The following is a 26,122-nucleotide window of genomic DNA, read 5'->3' on the forward strand; positions in this document are numbered from 1 at the left end:
AACTGGCCATGCTGGTGTCTGCATTCTTTGACATCCTGTGCTTTTAGTTTGGTAATGCATCCTTAAGGACCATGTGTCCACACAGTTGTTCACGTGCTTCTGTTGTGTAGGCTTTCTGTTCCTGTCCTTTCCTCCCACTTTAGCTGGTGTCTTCAAATAATTAATTACTCAGAACAAGACCTGCCTTTAGATATTTGGAAAACTCCTACCGGTTTGTAAAGCAGCTTGTAAAAACAGTCAAACAGTAACTTCTGTGTGTATCTGAGTGGAAAAGTAATTTTAAAATGCTTAATCTCTGTGTAGAGGCATCTTCGTGCAGTTTGACATCTGGAAGCAGAAGTCAGCACTTACTCTGATGTGAAGTTTATTGAAGTTGAAGGACAAGTTCCCATTTATTTCAGAGGGCTTAGAATTGGCAAAATCTTAGTGAGTTCTTGGTATTTGAGTCTCTCCTGAAATAAACTGGCTAAAATTTAAGCTATTAAATAGCTTCATAGCTTTAAAAAATCTTAGCTGAATTTTTCTAAACTTACAAGGGTTAAATACACAGCATATCTTAACTGTGTCTAAAGATTGTATGCATTTTTTTTTTCACTTTCATCAAGGATCTGGGAGCTTGAAGGGAGTGGTGGGTTTTTTTTAATTTTTCAGCTATAAGCATTATAAGGCATCCTATTTTTCGTGAATAGATGAGTGCAGAATCTAGTCGAGTTACTACTATGGAATCAAAATGCTTAAATGTCCATCTGCTATATTACCGGAGTGTTGTGGACATCTGGTTTTGCTTAATGAGTAATGCTGTGCTATAGATGGTGTAGGAAGAATTGGTCTGATATAGAGAAGGTGAGCCAGAACCCAAGTATTTAAATCTCATCTTAACTGGATCATTAAAAAACTGTGAAGTTTGTTTTCAGAAGTGTATTACAGAGATTGCTTTTAAATGACATTGAGAGCAAAGTGGGAATTTAAGACTATCAAAGCGAACTGGGTTAGTGACAGTGAATGCTGGAAGACAATTTCAGTAGAGGGAAGCATTCACTCACACATGGATTCACATTCCTGAGTCTTTTTTACTGTTAAATTCTTTCAAAATCAAGCCCTGAACTTAATTCAGAATCTTAGTAAAAATGGTGCTCTTAGCACTACATTAAACCCTCCTTTGAACAGGAGAAATTTTATAACTATAGTTAACAAAATATTTGCTTTTATATTCGTTTGAGATTTAGAATATCTCTTGTGTTTTCTATTCCATTAATTCCATCTGTTAATTTATATGTAATATTCTTCAGCAATCTTTTTGATTAAAAAATTGGGTAGGCTTAAATATTTGCGAGATCAAAAGCCAGGAATAGCCTGTTTCCATATAAAGGCATCCTTTTTTCAATTACTGCCCAAGTGGAAAATTGAAAGAATTTATTGTCCTGTCAGGTAGCTTTAGGGCATTACATAGCTAAAAATTGCACATATCCTTTTGGAGAATAATACATGTAGCAAGATGGAGGTTTCAAAGAACACTATAGGAGAATTGAGTAAAACCACATACAAAGGTTGTGTCCTTCCATATTTTTTTTTTAAAGAATAATTTTTTGGAGCGGCCATTATTTTGGAAAAGTTAAATGCAGAAATACAGCAGTTTCAAGTAAGGTCTTTAAAGCAGAACCTGAACAGGAAAAGTAAATGTTCCCTTTGGAACATTCTCTGAATTCAGTTTCTTAACAATAAGAATATCCTGCTTTTGAGTAAGGGAGAGCAAAATTATTCATTCTAAGGTGTGACTTTATTGCACATACAGACATGCATTAGAAGGGCAGTTTTGAAACTGCTGGCTTAACTGTATCTCCAGTATTTATATTTTTATTTCCTACATATCTGTACCTGGTGCCTGACTATTTCTACTTAGAGTAGCTGTGGTTGTCTAAGATGTTATTCTGTTTTGTAATCCACCTCTTTCCTCTTGGATGTAGTTGCTTCTTTGCCAGCAATTGTATTCTTCATCTCAGACTTCTGGGCTCGGATCCCAAAGGTCTGCTTTTATCCAGCCTTACTTGTTACTTACTGTGCTGTGCAATCTGATCTTGTGATGATTTAGTATATGTATGCATTCTCATACCACCGACACTTCCAACTTTTTCCACCAATTTGTTCTCCTTTTTATTAAATAGCATCTAAACAAAGAGCAATCTACACAACTGAATTGTGTAGACTTGTCCTGGTTTGGGCCCAACACGGCAGCCGAGGAACAGCCCCATGGCCGCTCACTCAACTCCCTACACACACACACAGTCTGGGATGAGAAGGACAAAGCTCCTGGGTTGAGACGAAGGACAAGGAGGGTTCTTCACCAATTAAGGTCCCTGGCAAAACAGACTCAACTTGAGGAAAAAATAATTTAATTTCACACTAATCAAACACACACAGGACACAGACAACACAAAGAGCAGGGCTTGCATGTTACCCCACCCCTCCCTTCTTCCTGGGGCCAAACCACTTTGTTCCCGGTTTCTCTCCCTCCTTCCCCCCAGCAGCACAGGGGGACAGGGGATGGGGTTTAGAGTCAGTTCACAGGCTGGTGATTCCTGCCGTGCCATCCTCCTCAGGAAGAAGGATTCCTTCCAGTCCTTCCCTGCTTCCCCATGGGGTCCTTCCCATGGGAGAGAGTCCTTCATGAACCTCTCCTTCATGAGTCCTTCCCACGAGGTCCGGAGCTGCTCCAGCCTGGGCTTCCCACAGAGTCATGGGCTGCTTTGGGAACAAAGTCCCCTGGCGCCAGGGTCTTCCAAAGCTGCATAATCAGAGTCCACTGGCAGCAAATCCTCTGGCCACAAAATCCAAGTCCACTGGCCCAGTTCACCCCTCCTGGCACCTTCAGGGAATGTTCCACCACATTCCTCCATGAGTGCAGAGGGACAGCTGCCATCTCGCCATGGGTTGCAGGGAAACTTCTGCTGGGGCACCTTCTTCCCCTTCTTCCTCACCAACCACCAGCACTGCTCTCCTCTAGCACAGCTCTTCTCCTGTAAGGTCTGCTCTGCTCAGGTGTTAATGTTGATTCTTTCATATCTTAATCGCTGAGACGCATCTAATGTCCCTCTAGTGGATCTTTGGCTGGGTTTTGGAGCAGGGGGAGCTTCTCAGCTTCTTACAGGAGCCACTTTTGTGGCCCTTCTCCCGCAACCAAAAAACCCACCAAACCAGAACAATACTTTATACTTAAGTCAATCTAAAAGTAATCATATTTGCGGTTTGTAATTAAATGTATATCTCTAGAGTACTGCTTCTTGCTTTTCTCTGTTTGGAGGAGCACATCGAGGACAATTTGATTTTCTCATTTTGTTTGTGAATTATACATTTTGGAGTGCAAAGAGGCTGATGTAGGGGAAAAAAAAGTTTAAGTAGCTCAGATTTAAAAGTATGCTGTGCTTGTGTTTGACACTGTCTGTGTGACTCTTGGAGGCCATAAGCAGATGAACAGATTATTGTGAAATGATATTGTGAATCGTCCATATGGAGTATTGAAGGACAGAACTGTGCTTCTTGTTGTGTAAGGGCAAACATATGTCACACTGCAAAGATCACTTACCAGCTCAGACTTGTGGCAACATGTTTATCAGCCTAGACCTTTGTTATTATTGCTTGTTTGCTCACCACTTTCCATGGAGAAAGTGCCTCCTGCTTTGTTCCCAATTTAATCGTGCTGCCTGACTGTAGAGAAGTGTCCGTTTTAGCTGTTGTTGTCGGGCCCTGGCTGTTTCCCTCGATGGGATTGAGTTCATCCGTAAACAAACAGGCCAAAAGAGGGAGAAGGTTCCAGGCTCCTCAGCAGGTTTGGTATAAGAGGCTGCAGAGGAGGCAGCAGAGTGCACACTCATTAAGTTTTCAGATCACTCGTTGCTTTATTATTAGCTTGTAAAATTAGTGATCAGATTAGCTGGGTTGGGTGGTTGTTTTTATTTTAAAAAAACCCGCAAAAACAAAACACATATCATCATTTTCCTTAACAGAAATAAAAATTGCAAAAGTATGGGGACACCTGCCTTTCAAGTCTGGTAGAGTAATCCTGCTTTAGGGGTGTTGTTTTAAGGATAACTTGTATATTGACAGAATTTTTTGTAAGCGTTACTGCATTTTTATGTGAGGTTATGACTTTATTATTTTTTTTAGTGAACTAATTTTTTCTCACTTTCTACATTTAAATCTTTCTTTTCAGGCTTCCTTAAGCCAGACTTAACACTGATAGAATGAAAAAGTTTAAGAGGAGACTTTCCTTAACCTTGCGCGGAAGCCATACCATTGATGAGTCGCTGTCTGAGCTAGCGGAACAAATGACAATTGAAGAGAACAGCAGCAAAGATAACGGTGAGTGCATCTTTGACTTTACAGAAAATGTTAGAATTTTAACAGACCCCACTCAAGTGAGGGCTGTTGGATTTTATTTCTGTTTTCACAATTGCATGGACTTCCTCACTAACCTGTTATTTTGATTTGTCTTACATTTGACGACCCTAGTTCTTTGAACAGGGTGATAATACTGTCACATATTGGTTTGGTCTGCTTTGATAATAAACCTTTATATAGCTATTTATCAGAAGCTGCCTAAATTGATATTTAACATGGTATGCAGCAATGATTCTAGATGTTCTTTCAGTAAATAAACTCTTTGTTGTATTAATTTAGTGAGTCTCGCATTAATTTCATATGGCTTCAAATTATTATTTTTTTCACAAAATAGTTATTTGATAATATAATCGATAGTAATTGCTTAAGTATTTTAAGTAAAACTGTTTATCATTGGTGATGCAGTGGAGTAGTCTGAGAATTCTGTCACCCCTTCGTGTCTCTGAATGATGCTTCTCTTCAGCAATATGAAGGCAGCTACAAACATTCAACATAACTAGCCTGTGTATTTTTATGCAAGTCTTTGGCTGATCCCATAAACTTACTGGCTGCTATAAAGCTCATATTAATGATGACACTGCTTTTGAATGCAAACTGCAGTAATAATGACTAGAAGATACTTTGTTGCTTTATTGTGTTTCCTGGGCTGCAGCTTTTAAGTCATATTTCATCTTCTATGCTGATAAGTGTTTTTTCTTGCTCTGCTGACATCCTAGATTTTCATAAGTACCAAGTGGTTTGAATTGTTTTTCCCCATTTCACACCAATAAACGATTGAGTTTTCCCATTGAAAACTGACAGAACTGGGAAATTTTAGCAGAAGTAGAGGCATTGGAATTTGCCCTGCAGACTTTTAATACCCCATCCAAGGTCTGTTGTATATGAAGCTTTTGAAAGCTGAATTAACCTTGGGCAAAACAAAACTATTAATATTTTCAATTTTTACCCTTAATCCCTGGTATTTTCATTGCTATTGTCCTATTTTCATCATGGGCCAAGTCCAATAGTATGGAAAATGATGTTTATTCCAACTTACATGTTGATAGAACAGGTCAATTCTGAAAAAATTGTTGTAGCATTTTTGCACTGATATCCATGAAGTACTTTCTGAAACACTGAGCAGTTGTCCCACGTGGTTTTACTTGTATTACCCTTTGTTACTGATGCATATTTTGTTCAGACCTATGTATTCTTATAACAGATTGATTTCATTATGCAAATAAATGCTAAGAATATTACTTTCATGCTGGGAAATTAGGATCAATAATTGTCACCAGCATCAGTGAAAGTAATGAAGTGGGTTGCTGAATGGATTTGGATCTAGGAAGAATAAAAAAAAATGTATTTTAGACTGGATTGTGTTCTGGGTGTCAGCTCAAAGGACAGAGGACACAACAGCTCATTTACAGAACCATGCCATCTTAATCCAAGCATGAATCTATTTACAGTTAGTAGTATTTTTCTGAGAATCATCTCAAACAGTAATATTTAACTGTTTTGTGCTTGCATATCACCAAACTTTGACAAATGTAACTTCTCAGTAGATATTTAAGGTGATAAAAACACAATTGAAGAAAATGCTTCTAATTACAAATTCATTATCTGGCTTTTATTGCTCCTTTTATTTTCTTTGCACATTATTTCATTGGCCAAAAGGAAGCTTATATGCTAATATTGTGTGATACAGTACATGCTATGCTTAAAACTGCAAAATGTTGTTCATGTCTTTACGTAGAGTATCTTTGGATATGCTGAAGTGTTGTTGATCCTCTTGATAGAGGAAGAATAGTAAATATAAACTATACTGTTGCTAAGTGTAATCTTTAACTCATTGTTTTATTTAATGCTTTATTTAATTTAAAAAGTTTATTGACATTTGCTTCCTTTTCCTGATACCTCTAGAATGCAGATACTGGTATCTGTCCTATCTTTGATCTTGGAGAGATGAACAAGATACTCCTTTGTGTGTTTTTGTTTCCCTTTGTTTTTCCTTTCCAACTCTCCTTTTCTTAGAAAGCAGGGTTGGAAAAATGCTTGCTACACCAGCTAGTCCTGCTTTTCTGAAGGAAGTGCTAACTTTTCCCACATATCAAGATACTTTGGAAGGAGTAATATTCAGACAGATCGTATGAATCAAGATCTGGGCAACAACAACTCCTGGAAAAAGCACTCAGGAAGCAAGTTCTCCCTTTTAGTGAAAGACAAGTTTGGTAGAGAGGATAGCCTGGAAAAAATCCTTCAGTGGACGTTACTGTAAAAATTACTTGCAGAGGAGTGCTTAAATGAGAAAGGTTTGTCGCAGCGTGTTGTACAATTAGAGTCTTAAGAAGCCTGTACTTACTGCAAATACTTGGCTCAGACACGTGAGAGGTTCTTGTCTCTTGAAGAGCAGATTATAAAGTGATAACTACATTAAGACCTTGAAAGTGCATCTTTTACTGTGGTGGTGCTGATCTCAGAAGGCAGGAGTAACCACCTCCATAGTTTTGCCTTTAAGAGGAATAAACAGATCCTTGAAACACAAATGGGCCCAGTTCACAGGCTTTGAATCTGTTCTTAAAGGAACTTAAAAAGCACAGTCTAGGAAATCAAAGGCAAGCCAGTATCTTGATCTACAGAGAATCAAAGTTAGGGATACAAACAGTCCTCAGAAAGTGGTTCTTCGTATGTGGTTTATTTTCAACTGTTGTTACATTAAGAACTTGAGAAATGAGGTGAAGGGCATTGCAACTGTCCTCATGCCAGAAGGCAAAGACAGACAATGAGCACTGAAGGCCTTTACAGCAATTTTTTTTTCCCTGTTATTGTAGAGTTTTGGTTTGTTGTTGTTTTTTGGCATTTTTTTTCTTCCTAGCTAAATCACATGTCTTGTCTCCTGCCATTTCATTCTGATGGTCATGTTCACTGAAGGATATAATTTTATACAAGCCAGCTTTTTTCCTTCCTGGAAAATGGCTATATTACTGGACCTCAGAGGTTGTAGAGGCTACGTCCATAGAAAAACATGTCTGTGCTGATCTGGGGTCTATGCTCATCTCTGTCTGATTTTTCACATACATATCCTGTAAAATCTTTATTATGAAGTTCCAGTTCAGCACTGCAATTCCAGATGTAGATCACATGCATATAGTATCAAGCGATCTTTCCTCGGGGTCACCCTTCTGCAATAACCCATCTTGTTCAGCCCTCCAGCACATGTTCCTCTCTCAGAACAGTTGCCTCTGATTTCAAATAACTGCTGCTTCCATACAGAGACCCACCTTGTCATTAGCTCCAGCTTTGAGTGGGTTGTGTTAGAAGATTGAGTTTTAAAGAACAGTACTTCTAATGCAGAACAAATTGTCCCATTTGCAGGTCACAGACATAAAAATAAGTAACTTGTAATGTCTTTGCAGTGCATCAGTACCACTGAATCAGCTAACCTTTTGTGTGCAATCTCATTTCATACACAGCCTCCTCCATCACGTGATGTCAGTGCAATCTCGGTGTGCAGCATTCATCCATCAGCAGCAAAATGGGATTAGCAGGGATCAACCCGTATTGTTTGGTGCAGTAGCACAGAGCTATTGCGCTGAATGAACAATAGCCATCAGTTTTGCTTTTGGTTTGGGGATTTTTTGGAATGCCATCAAATTATTTAGTGATGGGAAACCTATATGTAATTTAATCTGACTTAAAAATTATGTTCATCGTAATTGGCTTCTGGGTGAGGAAGCATTGCAAAATCAGATGGAGAAACCATAAAAACAGAGGGACCAGTGAAATGCTTAATAGACATCTGAAGCCTTATGAACTGTGGACTGTATGAAGTATGCTTTGAGCTTTTATTTTGTCTAAATACAGACGTTTTTAATGGTTTCTGTTTCAATGTATAAAAACAATTAGTTGGATTTGTTATTTTTCATTCTGTCTTGATTTAAGCACACTAACAATCTACCCACTTGCTTTTTGATTCTTGCTTCTACCTTAATACATGTATTCAGATTAGTATTTAGAATTACTAAATGGTAATTTGTAGCACTTGACAACTAAATTTGCTCCTGAAGTTTTTCCTTGCCAGTGACATACTAATGAAGTTTGGATAGAAGTTACATCCAGAAGTTACATACCATGCATATTTAAAGCCCAATTTACTGTAAAATTTATGCATATACTTTAAATACATAAGAATATGCTCTCTAGTGAAAGTGAAAAATGTGGCTGTATTGTTTAATATTATAAAAAATTATCACAAGCTCCAAGCATGCTTTTAAGAATATATTTCCAAAAATACATCCACAGCTCTTGCATTAGTATATAAGTAACTTGGAAAGCCATTCTGTATTTCCAGTTTTCATTTTTTTGTATAGAGATACACATACATGTTAAACCAAAACAAGTGAGGTGCTGATAGAAATGGCCTCATGAATTTCTAGAATAATATTTATTTCTAGTTGGTCTGTTTTAGCTCAGTTATGTGATCATAGGATCCAGTCTCAAACACTTGCATAATTTTTTTGTAATTTTACAGGTGTGAGTAATAATGGAAGGATCAGCTACAGTAAAGTGCGTAAGTGTTTTTTAGGTTTAAGGCCTTTAATGACTAGATGCTACTCTGATAAGAGGAATGAATGTTTATAAAAACCAACACATTGCAATACTGTCTCAAAACATCTGAATGTCTTCGTAGTTGCAGTCATTTCATATCATCTTCAATTTTGCTGAGAAACTCCTATTCCATCTGCTATGTGTGATTCCTTGAGTATGGAAGAAAAACAGTGTGTTGCAACGTATTTCCAAGATGTTCTTGAATTAAAAATACAAGCACAGAAAAACTTGTAATAAAACAGCACAATTTCTCTGTTGATAATGGAGAAAAGAATCCATATAAAAATATTAAAATGTCGGGGGGGGAATCCCCAGAAGTCCTAGAGCTCGTTCTAGAGGTACAGATTACTGCAAATAACTGGCAGTTGTCACAGATAAACTGAACCTTGTACTGTCCCTTACACCATGCTGGTGATGTTTTTATTATAGTCTGTATGTACCCTTCTGTGCTGTGGCATACATCAGTTTTTGTTCAGTACAATTTCTCCATCCCACGTACACTGCCTAACACAGTGTGCTTTTTTCCCTTCTGTTTTAATTTGCTCTTTCCCACAGCACCTGGAGGCTCTATTCATGTGTGGAAGTGCTTATAAAGTTGAATGAGCATGAAAATTGATTTCCTGAAAGTGTGCTGCAGAGACCTGTAGTCTTGGGGGGCAGGGGACTTGTCCACTCCTAAATGTTTTCCTTCATAAGCCGACAGCAGGTTTGGCAGGAGAACATGGTGCTTAGATGCACAAGTGGACTCTGTAAATACACCACATTTCTACTAGTGCAGGCTCACTGATGGATGCGTTGAGAATTTTTTTCTCAAATGTCATTTAGATGCACTTGTTAAGTACAGAAAAGTAAAATAGAAGTAACTAGTCAACACAGTTATTTCTAAAAGTAGAGCAAAAGGAGCCAGATCCTCTTGTTTCCTGATTTGGGTGGCAGTGTGGCTTCAGAGGTGTTTGTGTTAGGAGCTAAAGGGTAATTCTGTGTGGATAGGCCAGGTATACTTGTATCTTGGCTTGTTGATTTAAATTGTACTTGAACCAGTGTTCTGAAGGATTTAGTGTAATGTGATGCCTTCTGGAATTGTGCTTTTTAAAAGGATGATTAGTAACTAGTGTTGTGTCATGCATATATGATAGGAGGTATAGGATCACCATGCTTATGTTCCAGTATATGATGACCGAAAGTACTGTCTTGAGAATTGTCTTTTAAACAGGGTGAAATATATAAATCTCAGGGGCAGATTTTCAGCTTTGAATAGTTTTCATTTGATTGCGATCTTTTTGTCGGTACCTAGATTGAAGAGAAAAACTTTATATTAATTTAATTTTGAAAGGCTTTTTGTAGGGTCTTTAGATGCCTTGATCTGATTTTTTGCCTTGTACATTGTCTCGTTTTTGTAGTTTAAACAGACTTCTTGGAAAAATTTCTGTCCTTTTTGTCCCAAGTTTAAAAATAAATACAGTTTTAAGTGCTTTTGAGTGACTTAATGTTTTCCTGGGTGTCACGTAATGGAGTCAAGGGAAATAACCCCATAGTATACAGTATTTTATAGTCATCCTCATGCAGCTGCCTGAGTACCAATATAGCAAAGGTAGAGCTGCTTTGGATTATTTAAATATTTCTTATATGGGAACCATCACCTGCAATCAACTGATTTTACTGAGTGGATCTGACAGCATTACAGCAGTGTAATTAAATATTATACAGTGCAGTTAAAAAGTTTGAAATTCACAAGCTTACATTCTAGGATTTCTGAAGAAACAAAGGGGTTCTTAATAACAGCTTCTTCATGAAAGCAGGTTGTTCAAAATATTTTGTATTACAAGTCCAAAAAAACCCCCAAATACTATATTGCCAGTAGACATGTAAAAATTGAATAATCATTAATAGAGCATACATTCAGGTTAGTTAAATGAGTGGTAGATGATGCCAAAATACAGTAAACTATGACAGTAGCATTTAAGGCAGTTGATATAAATAATTTTAAAGCATTATCATGGTAGATCACAATGTGCATGAGTGCAGGACTGTTTAGAGAATTTGGTTTCACATATGTAGAGTTTTGAAAATTCCCTATTGTCTACCAAAATGAAAAACAAAACAAAACCACTAGATTTTCTAGAGCAGGAGTGAGGTCAAGGTGGGTGAAAAAAAACCTGCGGAGTCCTGTCCTGTAAAAAAAACAGTAGCTGATTCTCAGGGTGTTTAATAAGGTTTTGTTATAGTTGAGCCAGTCCAAAGTCAAGCGGCAACTAAAAGTGGTGAGTGAGGTTCTGCTACCAGCCTTCTGTCGGTGCCAGCACTGTGTGCCCTGGGATGATCTGGTTTAAAAACCTAAATCAAAGTTACAGGTTTTTTTTTTGCTGGGGTAGGACTTGAAGCCACCTTTTTGATAGTGAATTGTGACAAGCTTGCTGTCACACAGAAGTTCATTCTTACTAAGAATATGAAGCATGCCTGGGTTCAGTCCCCATTATATACCCAAATCAGAGATCACAAATGCTATGTGTCCATTACCTGTCTCACTTTGATCAGAAAAAAACTCCTCTTGGGTACTTCATTTGTATGATTTTCATATCAGATAATGGTTACTGAATAATACTTCAGTTTTAAAGGAGATGCTTGATTTAAAGGAAGATGTCACCATGTCACAGGTGATTTTGATCCTTTCTTAAAGCTAGCTGAAGTGTATACCATTCCAAAATTTAGGCAGTGAAATGTGGAAGACAGCTGGGTCTTTTTGTCACATGACAGAGATACTCATGGGAAGTAAAGTAAAAAAAAAGGTAGTTGAGTATGTGATATTGCATATTCATAATGTGTGTTCTAAAACGTATTTACATTTCTAATGAAAATGCTCTCTTTCTTTAATCCACCAGCTGACTGAAGTGTGACAGTATGCCAGTTGCTGAGGCCTTGCATAGAAATGCCAGGCAATTCTGCAGGCACTCTGGAACTCAGATTGAGATAATCCAGTTAAGTAAATCCAGCACAGGAAAGAAAGTGGTAGTGTGGCTCTTCATTAAGATAGATGGACAATGAAAAGAACCATTTGGGATTTACTGAAAAATTGCTTAACTTAGGAGTAATTTCAGGTCAGGGTTTGTGGTTAATTTATATTGCAGTTAAAGGAAAAAGAGGAGACATACTTTTAACCTCAAAAAATAGTTCATTTTAATTAATTCCTTGGTCGAGCTTCTTGGTTAGATGCACTATTGTTCTACTCAACTCTGGCAGTTCTCATAATTCTGAAGTTAAAAAATCAGTTCCAGTTATATTCCAGCATAAATTTCTGTCACTTAACAATAGAAAGATTTCAACGGCTCATTTGAGTTATATTCTGATCTTGTATACTTGTTAGCATTGATGGCATTATTTCAAACTTAGCAAAGCAAAACTTTGCAAAAGTACCTTACTGGGTACTGTGTTTCCTTAAAATACAGGAATGTGTTCAAAAACAGTTCAGCAACATGGCCTACCACCTCATTCAATATTAGTAAGGCAGGCTGGTTGTATTTTAAATAGTATTTCCTTTGAATGTTGTACTTACTTTGCATTATGCCAATAATAATGGAAGTTTGAATGATAGGATTCAGGAAATACAAGAATTTGATCCAAATTAAATAGATTAGCAGCTCAGCATTTGCCAAACTTGAAAATCAAGTAATACAACAATGCAATCACCATGCATTGCCAATTTTTAAATCTTGCTGATGAGGCACACTTAGCAAGATAACATTGAAGTGGCATTTAAAAAAAAGTGTGTGTGTATATATATCTACATATAAAATTTACCCAAAAAAAGCGAGACGCATTCATATTTCAAGTGTTCAGGGGTATTGAGAACAAAACTGTGTGTTCATCCTATACACCAGTATAGTGTTTCTGAATATTCTCTTTCAGAATGTTTCTGTTAACTTTTTTTTACATTTAAAGACAAGATTTGCTTGATAGTGTAGTAGTTTTCATGAGAAATTGAAGAATTAAGCTGACATTCCTTGAAAGATGAGTGAAAGATGAAGTGGTTTGTACTCAAAATAAGAAGATGGTATAACAAAAATTGGCCAAATACAGTTTAAAAAGAACCTCTAAGAAGTCCCTCAGCTGTTTTTTTCTATTTTGGAGTTACTGAATGTAGGGCAGAGTGAGGAAAGAGAGCTAGAGATAAATAATTAACAAGGCCCTTGCTGGAATGGTTGTGCCAGCATGAGCCAGCACGAGTGAACTACCCAGGTGCTGTAGATTTCTTGTGCCAAAGGATGGCTGGAGTTCTGCCTGGCTTTTCTTCTGTCTCTGAGGTTGACAATTAAGGGCAAGTCTAAGATTAGAGCCCAAAATAGAACAGCATTTCCTCAGAGTACTGTACCAGTTTCTAGTTCAGAAACTTCTGATCTAGGCAAGTCTGTGCAGTTAGTAACCCTGAGCAGGTTTCTTGTTCAGTTTCCCTTGAGTCAACATCCTGTGGTGAGGAGTTTCCACAGACTGCACGGTGAGAATCTCTTCCATGCACTGTATCTAGCCTGACAAGGCGGGCTTTTTCAGTGACCCTCACTCTTGAGCTGAAGGAGCTGGTGGATACAGCTGATTCCTAGGTGTCCTCCTCAACCCGCCCAGAGGTCTGGGTTGTATTGTACTTCTGCAGTTTTATTCTCTTTGGGGGATGAAGACCAGAACTGTGCATGGTATCAAAAACACAGTAGATTCATACACTTGCATTGTGTTTTTCCAGTGGTTTTCTGGTGGTTTTCTACTCCCCTCATTCCTTTTGGCTGTAGCTGAATATTAAACCAATAAAACCATGAAAATACTACCTGTGCTACTGGAAGCACCTCCATCACGTCAGTTAAGCCTTTGATTGGTTACTGAGTTGTATTTACCAAGTACAATGACAGTAAAGTAAGTAACTCTTGTTTTATATAGGGAACTATATTTTTGAAGACAAACCAAACTTATAATCACAGATAAAATTTTAAGAAGCAGTTTATAGGTGTAGGTAGTAAAGGCATTTAATTTTCACAGTTTTGACTCATCTTATTCAAGACGAAGTAGTTGCACTAAATTTACACCTTTAAAAGCTGCAGTGTTGCCCTTTAAAAGTAGTGATTCAACATATTAATAATCCTGGGGAAAAAAGAAATTTTTAAGTGATTCAAAGGAAATTGTAACTTTGGAAGAAGTACTTAATGGATCTTTGGACAGAGGTCATTAAATACTTTTTTCAAAAGCACTTTCTTTAAATTTTGTATTTCATACATGTACAAAAATAATAATAAACAGTTTTTTAAATTAATTTCCATCAAGAGTTTACTTGATAATTTTCAATATTTGTTCCAGCTCTTAGCTATTACTGTCACTTTTGCAGGGAGGAGGCAGCAGACAATGCAGAATTCATGAGAAAGTTTCTTTAAAGGTTTCTAGCATACAACAATACAAACTAAACTGTCTGTAACAAAAGTACTTTCCCAGACAAGTCTATATGTTATACCATTGCAACAAGCCATGTGATCCTTCCTTTTAGTAAATTAATTTGTACTAGGTTTACGAAGACCCCACATTTGTAAGCAAGTACTATTAATACTTCTCTTAGTCAGAAGTATACTAGTAACCTGAGAGTTTTTGTAACCTTCATTTTATTGTCTGTCGGCAGTTATGCCTGTCCTACTACATGACCTAAATTATTTTTTGCTAAATTTTATAATGGGCTTCATAATTTAGAACACTACTTATGAGAGTACATGAGGGTAGTAGTTTCCTATGATGGCAAAAGTTATTTCTGTGTAATTGGATCTTATTCTGTCAAATACTTGTCTTTCATTTTAATATAAATTTTCTGTTTCCTTATTAGTGCTATCTGTGTTTATCCTTCTATTTGAGCTGAACTTTCCATATATTAGGCTATTTTAGGAAGTTTGTTCTAAACAGGAAAATAAGTGCAAATCTACCAGTTGCATGAGAAAAAAACCCAAATTTTAAAAATAATTCTCTGTTCATCACACTGTCATGTTAGTAATGAACATGAAACTCAGTTTCTACTTAGTCATTCAGTGTACTCATAAGCTCTGGCCTTTTTTATGTGCTACGTAGTTCATGGATACAGATTAATTTTAGCATGAGTACACAAAAGCCATAACCACCAAGGGGAGTTAACAACTCTGGGCTTATGTGAGTGCAGCTGTAGTCCATGTGTGTGCCTGCAGTCCAGTGTGGATAATGATACTGGAATCCCCAGTGACTGCGACTGTATGGAGCTGGGTGAGGTTGGGTGGTCAGACTGGCTGAGGCCCTGTGCTGTCCCGCACACATGCAGAGTTTTGCTTCCAGCCATATGGCCCTGCCCCTTCCCTATGCTGCTTTTTGGTGCTTCTCCAACCTTTTTGAGATGTATTCTGGCATCTTCAGTTTCTCATTTGGATGAGAAAAGCAATGTTTACTTTGATTCAGAATTTGTTTTTGGTGTGTGATACAGTAATCTTTCCATGGGAGATAGGTTTTCAGTTACCAAGCATCAGTCTGTCTCAGCACTTCGCTCAGGGTTTAAGTTACCCTGCAAAGCATAAGGTTGTTGACACTAGTGGCAGGGCTAAGAAATATCAAGAGTGGTTTTTGGCAGTACGTTACCATACTGACAAAAAAAAAAAATAATCTCAGAACTTTTTCCTAGGTTTATTATTAGGACCTCAAAAAAACTGAGGGACTTTTGCCTTTCTTGGAGTAGCAGGGTTTGGTAAAAGAGAGGAGAGGAGTATGTCCCAGAGTTCCCCAGATTTGAGTTGGCTCTCTTTTTCATAAAAATTTAGTTTTAGAAGCAAAGTGAATTAGAATTACATGCTTAATATATATTGCTTATATAAAGAATACAAACAAAGCAGTAACTTTAGAATTCTGTAAATTAGCCACTTAATCCCACCAAGCATCATAGTTAAAACCAGTAAATACTGTCCCGACAGAACAAGCTATGCACTCATCAAGTATTTGAATTTTATCATTGCCAGTAATGTCTACAGCACTGTGTGTAAACTCAGGGTGAGGTTTTTAGTCTAGAAACTAGATCAAATTCAAGGCAAAGATTAGTAAGAAAGTTCGAAAGCAGAGAACAAATTTTAATATATGGAAAGTAAAAGCGGTAGTTTTTCTGTATGTGAACCTATGTTTTCTGTCATGTTTTAAGTAGTTTAAAAAATTGATGAGGAATTCGCAGCTTGCTGCCCTAGGATAAATCTGCTGTTGAAGGCACGCAACAAGGAAGCTGATACCACTCCTAAATAAAAAGGGACAGTGCAATGTATTAGAAACGGAAATAAGGATTTGGGACAGAGATATGCAGAGTTTTGAAGACAAGACACTGATCATTCTTCTTGAAAGTACAGATGGATTTATGGTGTATTTTTCCTCAAAATCACACGCTTTGAAGCTGTGTTTATGAAGGATGCTAATTGAAAGATGCAGGCAGATTCATAACAGTGCTGGCATGTCCTTTCATATTCTGTTTTCTACCTGAAGCTTTTTTTTTTTTTTTTGGCCTTTATATTTTCCTGCAGCAGCTGAGTTTAAGTGATTTTTTTTGTCTTACTATATTATTCATGTTTATATGAAAAAAATTCCTTGCATAATTTTTTTTTTTTGTCATTGACCTGTCCATGAGTAGTTCTGTCTGTGTACTTCTGTCTCTTTGGTTCAGACCAGTCATAATAGTATATCCAAAAGGTTTGTGTACATGTGGGGAGGGAGGGGATTCCCTTCAGGATCCTATTTTCATTAGATTATTAGGTATTTGATGCTGTTATTTTCCTTCACTATTTAAATTCTGCTTTCCAAAAAGTAAGTTCTCATAGCTATATTACTCTTACCTTATTTTGGAAGGAAAAGCAAAGTTTTGGGGTCCCTGCATGTGTGAATATAAGATGGGTTATGAAATAGCATCCCCAATTTCTCCCTGTCCCAGTAGGCATAACTGAAACTCCAAGCAGATGACGTCCTGGGAGCAGTGGCTTCGGGAATGCCTCAGGAAGCCCCACTCCATCAGCAGCACTCAGGCTGTGGTTGCTCCATGTGGCTGCTGCTTTTTCTGTCTTCCACATAATACCAAACAACACATACCTGTAATGACAATTAGAATCAGATGATGAAAAAATAAAATTACTTGAATCAAATCTGGTCCTTCGGCACACAGTCTGGTCTTCTTCCTAGTATGGGGACAGTGCTTGTATGGAGCTGCTGGATGATTTTCACTTCTGTGTACGTTTTCTGTAGTGAGTGTGTTCTTTGAGTTCTGGTATGAATGACTTCATCAGTGGTTCTAGTAAGTCTAGTTTTGTGACAGTCAGTGCAACCTGACATCTATTCCGCTTCTTGTTGGGGAAAAAATTCTTTAGGTTTTTTAGTTAGACTGCCTCTAGTATCATGGCAATCCTTGAGTGCTCTTTCCCATGTGCAGAGTCAGACTGGCTAAGAAAACACAAACACTCAATTTCTGTGCACATTTATATATAAGATTTTAAAATTCCTAATGTTTTATCTTTTTTTAGAAATTTTTTAGCAGTAATATTTTTTTTTTGTTTAGTCTACAGTGAACTGTTTGAGACACAATCCAGTACAAAGCTGAAGTAACTAATTGAAAGCCTAATTATTCTGGTATCCTTTAAGTTAATAACCTTACTAGTGGCATGACAGCTCTGGTGGCTATAGATGGGTATGTTTTCTTGTAAGTGCTTCCAGTAGCCAGACCCTGTTAGTAGTGACCCTCAAGAACTTTGAGAGAGAGAACATTTCTGAATGTTTCCTGCAGTTGAATTTGCTCTTCATGTGAGTTGATCTAGCAGCTGGTCTGTTTAAATTATAGAAAAGATGAAACATTGTGCGATAAGACAAATCATTAATTCAGAAGAAAAAAATATACTGCTATTAAAAGCTACGTTCTGGTTTTGTTCACATTTTTAGACTATATATTCAGGTCATTTACTGATGCAGTGGCAGAGTGACAGAATTTAATACAATGAAGCTTGGGTTATATTTAATGCCATGTTTTGTATTAATTGGTTAATAGAGAAATGGCAGTAGTATTATGGTCTGCTTTTAGTATGAAAAACAATCTTAGCAGAGTGGTGGTTTGCTGTCTAGTAACTATTTTTTTCTTTTTTCTTTTTTTTTCCTTCTGGCATGTTCCTGACACTCCTACTTGCTTGTGGGAATGAATATTTTGATCCTTGTGAATTGTAGAGCCTATTGTGAAGAATGGCAGGCCTCCAACGTCTCACAGCATGCACTCATTTCTGCACCAATACACGGGATCTTTCAAGAAGCCCCCTTTACGGAGACCACATAGCGTCATAGGGGGCAGCCTCGGCTCTTTCATGGCAATGCCCAGAAATGGGAGCAGATTAGGTAACTTACTACGTTGTTTGTTTAAGTTCATTTTCTATGAAGCATAATGTCTGTATTGGTTCTTGGCAAGAGATACAGTTATTCTAATGTTTTAATAAATCTCTGGGAATGCAGTAATCTTTTTCTGGAGTTGTTAGAGAAACTTGTTTTTAAGGTACTAAACACCCCTTAAGATTTTCAGGGGCAAACTGGTGACAAGAACGCATAGAAATCACCCTTGAATTTTTGACAAGGTGCAAAGTTTAAAAAGTTACAAAATAATAATTTCTTAATACTTTGCTAGAAACCTGTGTGTCCATGTTAGTTAAGCATTTTTGAGAACTACAATGAATTGAATATGATAAAGACAAAGGATAGTCATCCTGTATGTGGAATTTAAAAAGCACTGGTCTATTACTTTTCTTTATTAAAAGAAAAAAAATTGCTTTTTTCAGTGATAAATTAAGGCCACTCAACTATAATTATATTTTTGTTGTGGTCCCAAGCTATATTTGTGGTTCTGTAAGACAAAAAAGAAAATATTTTTCTTCTCCTTCAAATAATTTGTCATGTTACTGCCTAAAGTAACTGCTAATGTTTTGCCCTGCTTTTATGTTATTTTAAATTATGCTTAATTAATTGATACTAGAAAATGAGAGCAAGTCAGTTTAATTAGAATTTTATTAATTTTTCAATCTTCTGCCCTCCTTTAGAAGTGTGCGATAAACCTATCTCCTTCAAGATTAAGCTGTGAGTCTTCAAGATAGTAGTCAAACTACTTATATCCTCCTCTACCGTAGTATCACTCGTTCAAAACCTTGCTTTTTTACTGTTTGTGCTACCATTCGAACTGAAAAATAATTATGTCCTCTTGAATGGACTTCAGCTGTTGCTATCACAGAAATAAACAGGTTTTAGTGTGCACGGTTTGGCTACTATATAAATTCTTGATTTCACTCAAGGCCCATACTTTATTTTTTATTTCTTAAGACTTTGCTTAAGTTGCCAAGAACCTAACAGGAAGGCAGAGTTAAAAAAGAAACTTAAAGAAATTAGTGTTTTATGAATTATTTGTCAAATCCGATGTATGTAAACTGTGTACAGGAATGGCAGAGATACATGCTACTGTATTCTTGTGTGTTGTCTCTAAAAACTTTCTATAGCATTTTAAAATGTAAATTTGTCAATAACTAATTCTTCAGAATTTTACTGTGAACTTCAAATTAGTTGTTCAAAGGGAAAATTAATAAACAGTTTTTTGTTTGTTCTTTTATGGTTTTCCAGTTTTATCAAAGGTGGTTTGTTTTTTACCTGGGAAATTATCTAGTATGTAAGTATTGCGGAAAAATGCAATGAGTTTTATTTTGCTCAGGTGATCAAGTTGTATATGTGATCAAGTGTTGAAATAACAGTCACAATTTTAACATTAGGCTGTAGGAAGTATTCTAATAAGGTGTTTTAAATAGCTACAGATTCCTGTAGAATTTGGAATTTCTTTGAAGTAGTATGGAATAGATTTACTGTATATGTGTATATGTTAAACACCTCTTTTTGCTTTTGATGCAATGATGCCATTAATGCTGCCTTTTTTTTTTTAATGTATTTGATGAAATTGTAAGCTACTTATACATTTTATCTAGCCATAGATAACAAGTATAAGCGTCTACAAGCATAATTACTAGTGATCTTTGTGCTACTTCTTCACATCATTCCTCCTTTTGTTTCTGCCATATGAGAATGGTTATTATTCAGCAGGATGCTGAGGTTTTCTCCATTTGAAAACATCAGAAATTAAATGGTCAAATAAGCTATACTACATGAGACTTTTTCTTTTATTAGTTTTCTTCCTTCATCTTCTCTTTCCATTTTTTCTCTATTCCAATGGTGGAAAAATGTTGTCAGAGAGATATCCTTGAAATATACATGCTGGGAAGAAGAAGAGCCATTTCCCACATCCATAAAATTATGGCAGTTAAAGGGTGTTTATTTGCTTAAAAGCAGATTAAAATTAGACTTGCCACAGGTGCATCTTTGTGCTGCTTACTTTTGAATTAGATTATCAATATAATAATTGGTTGAGAAGCCTGGAAGGGTTATGGAGTTTTGCTTGGTTTTTGAGCATAGAACATAAGTTTCTGCTGTTAATGTGTAAAATTCTAAAATATTTTAAAAACAATTTCTACTTGGAAACATTTCTGTTAGTTTAAGGTTTTGGGAAATGTGTTGTAAAAACAGAAATTCTGAACTAAGCTTTCAAAAAGTGTGCCTTTGTTTAAAATTTTGTAGTAATTTTAAGTTTAGTATCAGTTACTGTGATGATTTTAAATAATGTAGATGGCTCTCAGGCCGAAATGTGAATCAACCACACTGCTGATGGCGAGTGAAAGTCTAGCTGAGGATTTTTTGACTCACATATATCTGAACAGCTTCTAAAGTCTTGCACCTCTAGAAACATTTAACTGCTGCAGTACACAATGGAGCCAGAACTAATAAACCCTCTTTGGACCTGACCTGGCTGAATGCAAAGCCAACTCAGTTATCCTTGTTCCATATTTTATTATTGGGGACACTGGAGATGTGCTTGAAATACACAAAGCCAACTGTGACCAACATGGAGCTGAATCTAATCCTCCTTGTAAACCTCAGTAGCAGTCAGGAGGGAGTTTGACCCTACTTTTGCCAGTTGTGTTGATTTAGTTATAGAGAGGCTTTGTTTCTTTGTAATAAATGTTGAAATTTAAAGGAATGGTGTTTCCATACAGCTTTCATAGATTAGTAGTGTTAACAGCAAAGGCATTTTCTCACTGTTGCCTTCCTCAATTTGAATTGTCATTAGTGAAACTCATCATAAAATGTAACCACTTCCACCTTGGAAGGAATCCAATATGCAAGTCACATGAGTATTTTTGTAATAATTTGAATTAAGATTGAAAGATCATGCAGTCTGACTCATTGGATGTTTTTTTAGCTCACTTGGAGGAGTTCTCATTTGCTGCACTGTAGGTTCACTGTGCTAATTGCTTTTGTGGTGCATTTGCCACAGCTGAAACAAGGACAGCCTTTTCTTTTAAAAGTACTTCCACAGTTTTCATGTTGCATTGTAGTCATCTACAGCTTTTCATTACATGGCCATACTGGATATTTAATTAGATATGTAGAGTACATTAAAATGAACATTAGTGGAAGAGAACAGCTTGGGTATTCAGTGAAAGCAATTCAATAAATTATTGAACCATTAAAACCTCTGAAGACTGTGCAAGCTGGCTTTAGTGCAGGTGAACTTGTCAATAGAAAAGCTTAGTGAAATTAAGGAAATATTTGCATGATTTTCATCATTGCTTAATCAAATGTTATCATCATGCACCTGTGTAAAATGACTAGGTTAATGCCTTTATTCCTGGGTTTAGGCTGTTAAAATAATGAACATAAGACTATACTAATGCCTTTTTAATTGAGTAAAATAAAATTAGATTATAACACAGTCAAGATATTTTTAAAAGCTTAAAAGTATCCCTATTTAGAATATAATTAGAACTTCTGCAAATCCTTGCATATAGGAGCAGTTGGGTATTTAGCATATCAGAAATTCAGACGTGTTTAATGATAGATTTTTTTTTATACTACAGCCAGTATCTCACTTAAAACCTTTTGATTATGGAAATGTAGCTTGTCCAGACCTAGCAGAATTAATCATATAACAGCAGTATTCAAAATAGAATGACCATCATCTTACTGAAGACTGAAATGCTACACATTTAGCCTTGAGGGGTGCAGACCCACTTTGTCCACTCATACCTGATTTATAAAGCGCAGAATCATCTTGCAGCTACATTATCTCCTTCAAGTTACGGGTTTGTGTAACTCATTCTTGAAAGGTCCCTTAGTAGTGCATTATTGCATAGGTGGTCTTTTTAGTAGAAATATTATCTTTTTCAACTAGGATGCTCCTTGTAGTTCTGAGTGTTGCGTTTTGAAGTGTCACGGGTTTTAACATGTTTTTTCATAATACGTGCACTTTTTGTGAATTGAACATTGTATATTTAAGATGTGACAGTATGTATCACATGATTACTTTAGTAAGTGTCAGTCTTTTTTAAAAAAGGAATGATGTAATCACTCCATTGCTTAGAACACAATGCTTTAATTTTGTCAGTCTTAGTTTTGTGAGATTGCCCAGATAACACTCTCTTGTCTAGCTTCTTCAAAGAAAATAGACTTTAGGGCCCTATCAGTGGGCTTGTACTGACATGAAGATAGAGTGGGGAACAGTTGTCAGTAGCTGTTCCATTTAAATTTACAAAAGGAATCTTGAGAGCTGTAATTGCTAAAATGGTTGCAGAAAATTATTTTTAAAGAAAATCTTTATTAAAGAATTGATACGGTAAATGTGCTCTTTACCAGATACAACAATGCTGGCATAACAGCTTTTCTGCAAATAATGTTTTAAAGAATGCTTTTATGTTACTAAAAATAATTTCCTACAGTTTGTTAGAAATTTTTTAAAAGACAGTTACCAGGTTACTGCAGAGAGTAAGAAATTTAGCTTTAGATTAGCTTAAGGTTAAGGCAGATCTTTAGGGACCTCTTTCTGAAAATCTTCCTCTGGTTCAAATTACTGTGCCTTTACAAGCACTGCTGAGTATTTACCTTGTTTGAAACTAAAAGATTGTTTCTTATTATACAAGGAGTGTGGGTTATTTTTCTCTCATTCAGCCCAAGTCTGAGCATGACTTGCAGGGAAAATTCTGATGCAATGTGGATTATTTAATCAAAATCCAATTTAGGTCCTTAATGCTGCTGGAAAATTTGCTTTGCGCATGAGATATATGCTTAGTTTGTGTTACAGTACTTTGATTTAGAATACATGGTGCTGATACCTTATGATCTAAGCTTCTTATATTCATTGTTTTCTGTAAAAGGAAGTTCTTTGTGCTGAGGAAGAATTTGATCCTTTGAAGTCTACATTGATTCTATGTGAGACAAACACTTTAAAAGAATGCTGATAACCAAACATTGGCCTAAACACTTTGCTTTTCTAGAAAATCCAGCCTTCTTACTTGTCGGTAGTGCTAAAACTTGAATTGTCTTTTTTCCCTTTTTTTTTTTTTTTTTCATTTGGCTTTTTAAGCTATCATCAATGACACCACCTTGATATTCTCTTAATTCATTGTGGTGTTTGTCTACAAAGTCAGGAAGATCCTGTGGTGCTTAAAATTAATGTTTATGTATATACATAATATACCTAATATACATAAACTCTTGTGTGGATGAATCTGCAGGTTTGTGTTAAAAGAACCGATTTCGGTTGGCATTAAAATCATATAACTCAAATGATCTGTTAACTAAATTCCTGCATAAAGTAATAAATTTAACTTAATTGCTCCTACATACCAGGTCCTCTGCTGAATCCAGTTGCATGTTGTAGGCCTGTGTTCAGATGGTTGGAACACATCCCCTTCCTCTACACAAGCACACCAGTGGTTTTTATATCTGAAGTTTCCATACTTGGCATTTCTCAAGATAATACTTATGCCTCTCAGGTTTTTTTAAGCTTTCTGGAGATACATTTAGGTTGCTAACATCAGATTTGAAAATGTTAAATATTTTCAACAATGTGTAATGTCCAAGAGCAGCTAAAAGAGAAGCAGTAGCGGGGGAGTTTGGGAACTGAAACTGGGAGAGGAAGGTGGTTTATCAGAATTAAAACTGGGATTGGGCTGTCTGTGTTTTGCAAAACTTGAGTTCTGCTGCAAACCAAGTAAGAAAAATTATTATAAATTTTGTAGAGCAGTCCTGTGAAGTAATCCTGTTCATTTAGTGATTCCTAAGCCATGTATAAAGACTGTCATGACTGTGATGAGTCTTTGACTTTGCAATATAACTCAGTGCACAGTAATGACCCAGTTGTTTTCCAACTGTACAAGAGAGATGTTTGGTGGAATACTGATTAACTGCTTTCAATTATTTGGATTATTTTAAGATATTGTTCATGAAAATCTGAAAATGGGGTCAGATGGTGAAAGTGACCAAGCTTCTGGAACGTCATCTGATGAAGTTCAGTCTCCCACAGGTGTTTGTCTCAGAAACCGGATACACAGAAGAATCTCAATGGAGGTAATTTACTTTTCATATAAAGATAACTTAAATTGACGAGAGAGTTGAGGGTTGCCTTAGTTGTTTGCTATAACTGGTTGTCTTCGTAGTTAACCGTTCTGACATACATTTAGTGCAAAGAGCATTATTTTGATATAACTTAAATTCCTGTCTCCATTTGTCACATAGCAGTCAGATGGTTGTCTTGCATTGTTCCTGAGCTGCTAATTTTAAAAATCTAAAATGTGTTTTGAAACTTGGATTTTTGGGAAGAATTTGCTAAATGTAGCATTTGAATATCTTTCTGTCACATTCTGTGCAGTTCACTAAGTATATTCAAAAAGATAGACTGTTCAGGCATTTTTTACTTTAGATTGTTTTCTTATCTTTGGAAAACCAATGCTATAGTAGCGATGGTCCTGACTGCTTCAGCCTTTCCCTCTCTTCCTGTTTTTTTAATGAATGGAACTTTACAGGATGGTAAACAAAAGGAGGAAAAGTACCCTATGAATAACTGTGCACATAATTTCCTTTATTTATGAGTCTCTTTATGAATACTAGCCACCCTTGTGCTTGCTTTGTTGTCATTTCCCTTGGTGAAGGAAAACAGAACACTTCCCCGTTTCTTGAGTGTATAAAAGTTACAGTTACAGTGATGCCTTTGTTAGAGAAGCATGTATAATGGTGTAGTTTCTGCTTTATAGCATACATACCAATATGCATAGTTTGTAAGATTTTAAATCATCATTCATAGCCTTATAGCAAGTGCAGGATTGAGCAAACATCTGGATAAGTTACAGTAGCATGTACATGCCAAAATGGTTTTATTTGTGAAGCATTCCATTTTGCTTGGAATTCCAAGACTCCAAGCATGTAATGCTGATACAATTCCAAGAACTTGCAAGTTAGTTATAGTCATTAATTATATCATTTCTTGCACCTGGGGGGTTTCGTCTTCAAATTCCTAAATTTGTATGCTAATCTCAAGTTTGATCTAAAGACTGTTAAAAACACTGACATGGATCTATTGATTTATGCAGGATGCTTAAATTACATAGAAAAAAGTCATTGTGAAAACTTCACATCAGTGCGTATGCCAGCAAAAACTAAAAATGAAGGAAACTATTTTTAAATCCTACTTACTTTTTTCTTTATTTTTTGTTTACCTCTGCATTTTGAAATGCACATTTAGAATTTGAAAGAAAAAGATCAGTGATGCATAACTGAATTAACAGATTGAAGTGGAAATGTTTCGAGTCTTCCAAGGAGGGCTAGGAACCATAACAGGATTGTCTTATAGATCAGAATTCAAGAAACTAAAAGAAATTACAGAAGAACTCAGGAATATTCATTAAAATTCAGGAAATTCCTGTGTAATTCTTCAGAAGATGTCAAATGAAAGCATCTTTTCATTGGCCTTTTTAATTGTGAAACAATTTTAATATTACTATTTGGGAGGCTTTGGGAAGCTTTTATTTAAGTTTTATTTATCCAAATAAAATTTTCTCATTTCTCTCCCAATTCCAAATGCTTGTTTCTGATTGTTGAAACTGGCATTATTTCTTCATTGACAGGCTCAGTCAGTAAGAGCACTCATTTTTTGGCAGCTCTTCAGGTATATTCTGTGAGATTGTAATGTTTTCCCCTAAACTGCTTCAGTATTGATAGGATGACTTTTCCAGTAAGG

The 26,122-nt window shown here is 36.2% G+C and overlaps 1 protein-coding gene across 2 annotated transcripts in view; it reads left to right on the forward strand.

Annotated features, from left to right (window-relative positions):
* CDK17 (cyclin dependent kinase 17) overlaps positions 1-26,122 on the forward strand; it is a 94,320-nt gene that overhangs the window by 34,504 nt on the left and 33,694 nt on the right. Inside the window, exons 2-5 of one of the 2 annotated variants that reach the window (XM_051633090.1) lie at positions 4,208-4,356; positions 8,906-8,944; positions 18,199-18,363; positions 24,323-24,456. In XM_051633090.1, coding sequence (XP_051489050.1) covers positions 4,239-4,356; positions 8,906-8,944; positions 18,199-18,363; positions 24,323-24,456 — 456 coding nt within the window. In that variant the 5' untranslated portion in view covers positions 4,208-4,238. The remainder of the gene's footprint in view (positions 1-4,207; positions 4,357-8,905; positions 8,945-18,198; positions 18,364-24,322; positions 24,457-26,122) is intronic. The other variant, XM_051633181.1, reaches the window with a different exon arrangement.

Source organism: Apus apus, chromosome 1 (assembly GCF_020740795.1).
Source record: "Apus apus isolate bApuApu2 chromosome 1, bApuApu2.pri.cur, whole genome shotgun sequence".
NCBI lineage: Eukaryota > Metazoa > Chordata > Aves > Apodiformes > Apodidae > Apus > Apus apus.